The 6,169-nt window shown below is 30.7% G+C and overlaps 1 protein-coding gene across 1 annotated transcript; it reads right to left on the bottom strand.

Moving 5' to 3' along the window:
* Positions 1-505: 505 nt before the first annotated feature.
* Positions 506-1,666, bottom strand: LOC125253270 (lymphocyte antigen 6B-like). The gene is made up of 4 exons (XM_048167187.1): positions 1,532-1,666; positions 1,339-1,458; positions 1,035-1,160; positions 506-734 (listed from the first exon to the last, which is right to left on the bottom strand). Exons 1-4 carry the CDS (start codon positions 1,578-1,580, stop codon positions 667-669), a joined length of 363 nt encoding a protein of 120 aa, XP_048023144.1. The 5' UTR covers positions 1,581-1,666; the 3' UTR covers positions 506-666.
* Positions 1,667-6,169: the final 4,503 nt, after the last annotated feature.

The following is a 6,169-nucleotide window of genomic DNA, read 5'->3' as shown; positions in this document are numbered from 1 at the left end:
AATGTTACAAAATATTAGATTTCAGATAAACACTGTTCTTTTGAACTTTCTATTCATCAAATAATCCTGAAAAAAAATATTGTACACAAATATTTTGTACAATTGTACACATTAAATGTTTCTTGAGCAGCAGATCAGCATATTAGAATGATTTCTGAAGGATCATGTGACACTGAAGACTGGAGTAATGATGCTGAAAATTCAGCTTTGCCATCACAGGAATAAATTACTTTGTGAAATATATTCAAATAGAAAACAGTTATTTTAAATTGTAATAATATTTCACAATATTACTGTTTTTTACTGTATTTTTAATTAAATAAATGTAGCCTTGGTGAGCAGACGAAACTTCTTTTAAAAACATTAAAAATCTTAGTGGTTCCAAACTTTTGGACTGTACTGTACATCTCAAGCTTTGGATCTCTTTTTCTGTGTATGAAAGAAATGTTTGTGTTTTGATTCTTTTATCATATTTTTCTATAAAATTAATGATTTCTTCTCATAATGATGATGCAATGCATTTTTTATTTATATACAGTTCCTCAAATCATGATACAAAGAACAGCAGAGCAACAAAAGCTTTATTCAGTGAACTATAGTAATGCATCAGAATGTGTCTCATATTCGCTGATCTTCACTGTAGAATCTGAAGTCTTGAATCTGGACTCACTGAAACAGGAAGTAGAAGAGCAGAGGAGAGAAGAGCAGGAGGAAGCTTCCCTTAAACACTCCATCTAATCAAGATAAAGAAATTAGTATTAATTAATGCCACTACTAATACTACTTCTACTATGCTTTTTCTTGATCAATTTCATCAGTTTTCTAAAAACAATAAAAACTCTCCTAAAGCTCTTGACTAATTCATAAGTTTCTCCTTTTCACACTTTTCTAGCTTTACATTATTTTTGACTACTGAAATTTGATATGCTCCTTATGAACAATCATTGTGTTTGAATTATTATAATAAACACTGTGGAAAAAGGCAACTGCTAGATAAATACATATAAATTACACGTTCAAATAAAGGGCAATACCTGCTGCATTGCAGAGATCAGTGCCACAGCAGTGGACAGTCACTGTCCCTCCAGTTGGCAGCGTTTGGGTCCCTGGATCACATTGATCTGCACACCCTTTATTTATGGAGGACAGCTTAATGGGACCTGCAAAAAAGGACAAACTTCATAATAGGCTGAAGAAGCAACTCCAGAAATCATGTTCCTCTTGCAATAGACAAATAATTGCAATTATGTGATGAGATTAACATATATATATTTCTACATCATATTATCACTTTCAGTAAACCACGACAGTAAATTTCCACATTCACACTGAACTTACCAGCTGATTGTTCTGCTAAAGTGGTTTGACATTTATAAGATCCATTTGCACATGTTTCCTCTTTTGCGTCACAGGAAGCCGTCAAAGCAGATGAACAAGAGTAACACTTGAGAGAATATCCTAAAAAACAGAGAGAGACATTCAGTGACCTCTGTGTACCAAATAATACATTCAATACTTGCTGTTTTTGTACCTCCAGTGAGAAAAATGAAAAGAAGAACGACAGAGACTCGCAGATCCATCTTGTGTCAGGAACCGAATGAAATCACAATGTTTCTGTTCTTTTTATGTCTGTTCAGAAAGGGGTGGGTTCAAAATTTTGGACTGGGACTAAATTTGAGGCTGTGAAATCTCAATCATCCAGGCCATCCCATACACCCACAACAAAATTTGAAACCATGGACAACCCTATTTTTTTTGTATGGCCATCACCATCACATAAAAAGGTTGTGCGAAATAATAAAAAATTATCTCTTGAATTGCACCTTCTTTTCCACTTTCATTCTTTTCATTTTCCTCTCTGTCTCTCACTTGTGTGTGTGTTTACTTTTTTCAGTAATTTTCTTGTACCTGTCACTTTTACATCAACAATATTTTCTAATTTTTCTAAATGTCAAATGTAGTATTATTACAATAATAATTGTATCATGAAAATATCTTTATAGAAAAATCCTAATACTGAACATGTTTGCATTATCATGAGTCATGTTTTCCCCTTACGAAAATTAACCAGAGGTTTCCTTCAAATATCATGGTGAAACTGATTAATAGTTAATTTGTGGTTACCATTTTTTTTTTTTTTTTTTTTTTTTTTTTGTAGTAAAACAATGATAATTTTTCGCAGACTACTTTTCTTAAGGATTGTATTGTCGGCTGCCATCTCACTCTAAACCTATCATGAAACAATGTGAATATTTGATTTCTAAATAACTACTGTAACTTTACAATAGATTATGATGTCATTTAGCATAGGCCTACATATGAGTAATGATATAATGGATGCTACTGCTAATGTAATTAGTTGAGTTTACTTAGAAAGCTTAATTAAACTGTTGGGTTTACATAAAAAAAACTCAAGGAAACCGATTGCCTTAAATTTAGCAAGTAAGTTAACTCATCATTTTGAATTGATAAGTACAGAGTACTTAGAAATCTTGAAGATTGGTAATTAAATTTTACAAATTGAGTACTTAGTTCAGTCGTGTTAAAAATCTTGTTCACATTATGTAGAAACTGCCTTAAATTTCTCAAGTATTTTTTACTCAAAGTTGCAACAATGGACCATACATTTATTTGTATTTATTAAACTGGAGATACTGTTGAAAATAATAAAGTTTGATGTCACCATCATGGTGGAAAGTATTTGCTTTAGTTGGGCTCTTGACCTTGACTTCTAACATTAGTGTTTCTCTGGCTGTCGTAACTGTTTGTAAGACACAGCTGTTATGGTGAAAAAAGCCAAAAGAAATACTGGGATTGATCTATTGCATTGTTCCTGACGTTATCTTTGAATACCCACGGGTTTAATCCTGAGGTTTATACTTGATCAAAAGTGTGGTTTGTCATTAAAAACAAATAAGTATTTTTTAATAATCAATGAAACTATAGCAAGATGAAATCATATTTTTAATATGTTAGTCAAAAAACATTTTGGACTATATAGACACACAGAGACATCAAGAATCAGTGTATAAATCTCAACAACGGTGACATGCTTCATGGATGAGTTTTATACTAAGATGGCTCCCAGCATGCATTGCATGTCACCGTTGTTGAGATTTATACGCTGATTATTGATGTCTCTGTGTGTCTAAAAGTAGTCCAAAATATTTTTTGCCAAGTATAATATTAAAAATATATGATCTCAACTGTGCTCAGTCTCTTGATCTAGTTTTAGCAATAAAATATTTAATTGTTTATAGTGACAAAGCACACTTTTGATCAAGTACAAACCTTAGAATGAAATCTGTTTAATAAATACAAATAAATGTATGGTCCATTGTTGCAACTTTGAGTAAAAAATGCTTGAGAAATTTCAGGCAGTTTCTACATAATGTGAACAAGATTTTTAACATGACTGATAAAGTACTCAATTTGTAAAATTGAATTACCAATCCTCAAGATTTCTAAGTACTCTGTACTGTGTGGTAGCTAGTTTTATCAATTCAAAATGATGAGTTAACTTACTTGCTAAATTTAAGGCAATCGGTTTCCTTGAGTTTTTTTATGTAAACCCAACAGTTTAATTAAACTTTCTAAGTAAACTCAACTAATTACATTTTACAGTGTAGTAATTTAATGCTTAACTAAGTAAAGAAGTAGAATCAAATCAAAATAATTGTTAATATATTTATTTATTTATTTGACATCTTAATGAAACACGAGTTGCATGGTGCTCCAGAGCAGTCGTAGCAGATCCAATAGTAATAGTAATAATGCTTGTTAAGCAGACCAAAAATATAGTAGACCTTTAGCTATTAAACTGTAGTGGTATAACAACAAAACAAATCCTCAAGTACAGACAGAACTCACAAAAAAAAAACATATACCAAAAATACCATAACATATACCTTCCCTTCTTTTCCTTTCTTCCCTTTTCCATTCTTCATTTTTCGTTTGACTTCTCTCCCTCTTTTTCACTCCTAAAGCATAAATGATTTTCTTTGTATGTCACAAGTGATATTTTATATAAAAGCAATCAACACAGATCCTGAGAGCATGAAAGCTCTTGATTTGATTGAGAACTCAAAACATGAGTGAATCTGAGACCCAATGAAATTTTTTTTTAATTGTTTTAATTAATGTAATTTGTTTTAGTTTTTGTTTAAAGAAGAAAAAAAATGGGTGAAGAGCACAAGGAGAAAAGTCCATGCTGCAGTCAAAGACTGCACTGAGAGAAAATATTAATAAAGTTAATTAAGGAAACAAAAAGAGAAATTAGATATCAAGATAAAAATAGAGGGAAAAACATTGGTAAAAGCAGTGGAGGAAATAAGTTAAGGAAATAACAACGGGATGTAAATATGTACAACAGTAGACAAATAATGTTTTGCATGTTTAAGAGGAGCACATCATATCTTGCGTGTTGATTGAAAGGGAAGTATTTTTTGTCAAAAGCTCAATGCGTGTCAAACATGTTGTGATTTGCATTAACAAATCAAGTTTTTTTTGTACTGCTGAATTTACAGGAATTTACAGGCAATAAAATCCGGTAAAATAGTTGTTTACATTTACAGTATATTGTTGTTTATGGAATACAGTATTTTTTTTTTTTTTTTTTTTTTTTTTTTTTTTTACAGGATTATAAAATTGAACTTGTAGTAAAATGATACTTTAATCTAACTCAAGTCAATTATGGACAGTGGATCCACACAACCAACTTAGTTTTTATTAACATTAAAGATTTTATTTTGAAATAAAATAAATTGTTTTCATATACATTGATTTTCACAATTAATTCTTCTTGTTTAATTATATAATTTACATAACTTTTGTGATGTTCTGTGTTGCCAGTCTAGATACATCCTAAATTGCCTTAACCAAAAACATTGTGAATTGATCATGACTCCATTGGTAGCAATGGTTCTACAATCAACATAGGCTTACAATGCTTTTGGGAAATGCAACCCTAAGCACTTCCATAATGCTTACTTTTTTTTATTAAAGTAATTTTGTTAGCAGGTCCTCAACCCAAGCACAAGTGCAACACTTCACCACAATAGTAACCCTAAACAATTAATAACAGAAACTATTAATCATGGTCTCATTTCCTTTCTTCCCTTTTCCATTCTTCATTTTCCTTTGACTTTCTTTTCTCTCCTTCTTTTTCCCTCCTAAAGCATAAATAATTTTCTTTGTATGTCACAAGTGGTATTTTGTATAAAAGCAATCAACACACAGATCAGAGGAACTGACTCCTGAGAGCATGAAAGCTCTTGATTTGATTGAGAACTTGTGGATTTCTTGAAAGATTGGGAAATACAAAACATGAGTGAATCTGAGACCCAGTGAAAAAATTACATTTGTTTTAGTTTTAGTTTAAAGAAGAAAAAAATGTGTGAAGAGCAGAAGGAGAGAGAAAATAATAATAAAGTTTAATTAAGAAAACAAAAAGAGAAATTAGATATCAAGATAAACAAAAATAGAGGGAAAAACATTGGTAAAAGCAGTGGAGGAAAATAAGTTAAGGAAATAACAACGGAATGTAAATATGTAGAATGGTAGACAAGTAATGTTTTGCATGTTTAAGAGGAGCACAGAATATCTTGCGTGTTGATTGAAAGGGAAGTATTTTTTGTCAAAAGCTCAATGCGTATCAAACATGTTGTGATTTGCATTAACAAATCAAGTTTTTTTTGTACTGCTGAATTTACAGGAATTTACAGGCAATAAAATCCGGTAAAATAGTTGTTTACATTTTACATACACAAATTTTTTTTTTTTTTTTTTACAGGATTATAAAATTTAACTTGTAGTAAAATGATACTTTAAACTAACTCAAGTCAATTATGGACAGTGGTTCCACACAACCAACTTAGTTTTTATTAACATTAAAGGTTTTATTTTGAAATAAAATAAATTGTTTTCATATACATTGATTTTCACAATTAATTCTTCTTGTTTAGTTATATAATTTACATTACTTTTGTGATGTTCTGTGTTGCCAGTCTAGATGTGATACTGGGTTCATCCTAAATTTCCTTAATCAAAAACATTGTGAATTGATCATGACTCCGTTGGTAGCAATGGTTCTACAATCAACATAGGCTTACAACGCTTTTAGGAAATGCAACCCTGAGCACTACTATAATGATTACTTTTTTTATTAAAG

This window comes from Megalobrama amblycephala, linkage group LG18 (assembly GCF_018812025.1).
Source record: "Megalobrama amblycephala isolate DHTTF-2021 linkage group LG18, ASM1881202v1, whole genome shotgun sequence".
NCBI classification, from domain to species: domain Eukaryota; kingdom Metazoa; phylum Chordata; class Actinopteri; order Cypriniformes; family Xenocyprididae; genus Megalobrama; species Megalobrama amblycephala.
The sequence above is the reverse complement of the archived record's forward strand: the minus strand, read 5'-3'. Positions and strand labels throughout refer to the sequence as shown.

Excerpts from the sequence above, each read along its gene's own strand:
- LOC125253270 (XM_048167187.1), bottom strand. The coding sequence starts at position 1,580 with ATGGATCTGCGAGTCTCTGTCGTTCTTCTTTTCATTTTTCTCACTGGA. Across the intron at positions 1,459-1,531 it reads TTTCATTTTTCTCACTGGAG|GATATTCTCTCAAGTGTTAC; the intron begins GTACAAAAACAG and ends TCTGTTTTTTAG. Across the intron at positions 735-1,034 it reads TGATCTCTGCAATGCAGCAG|ATGGAGTGTTTAAGGGAAGC; the intron begins GTATTGCCCTTT and ends TATCTTGATTAG.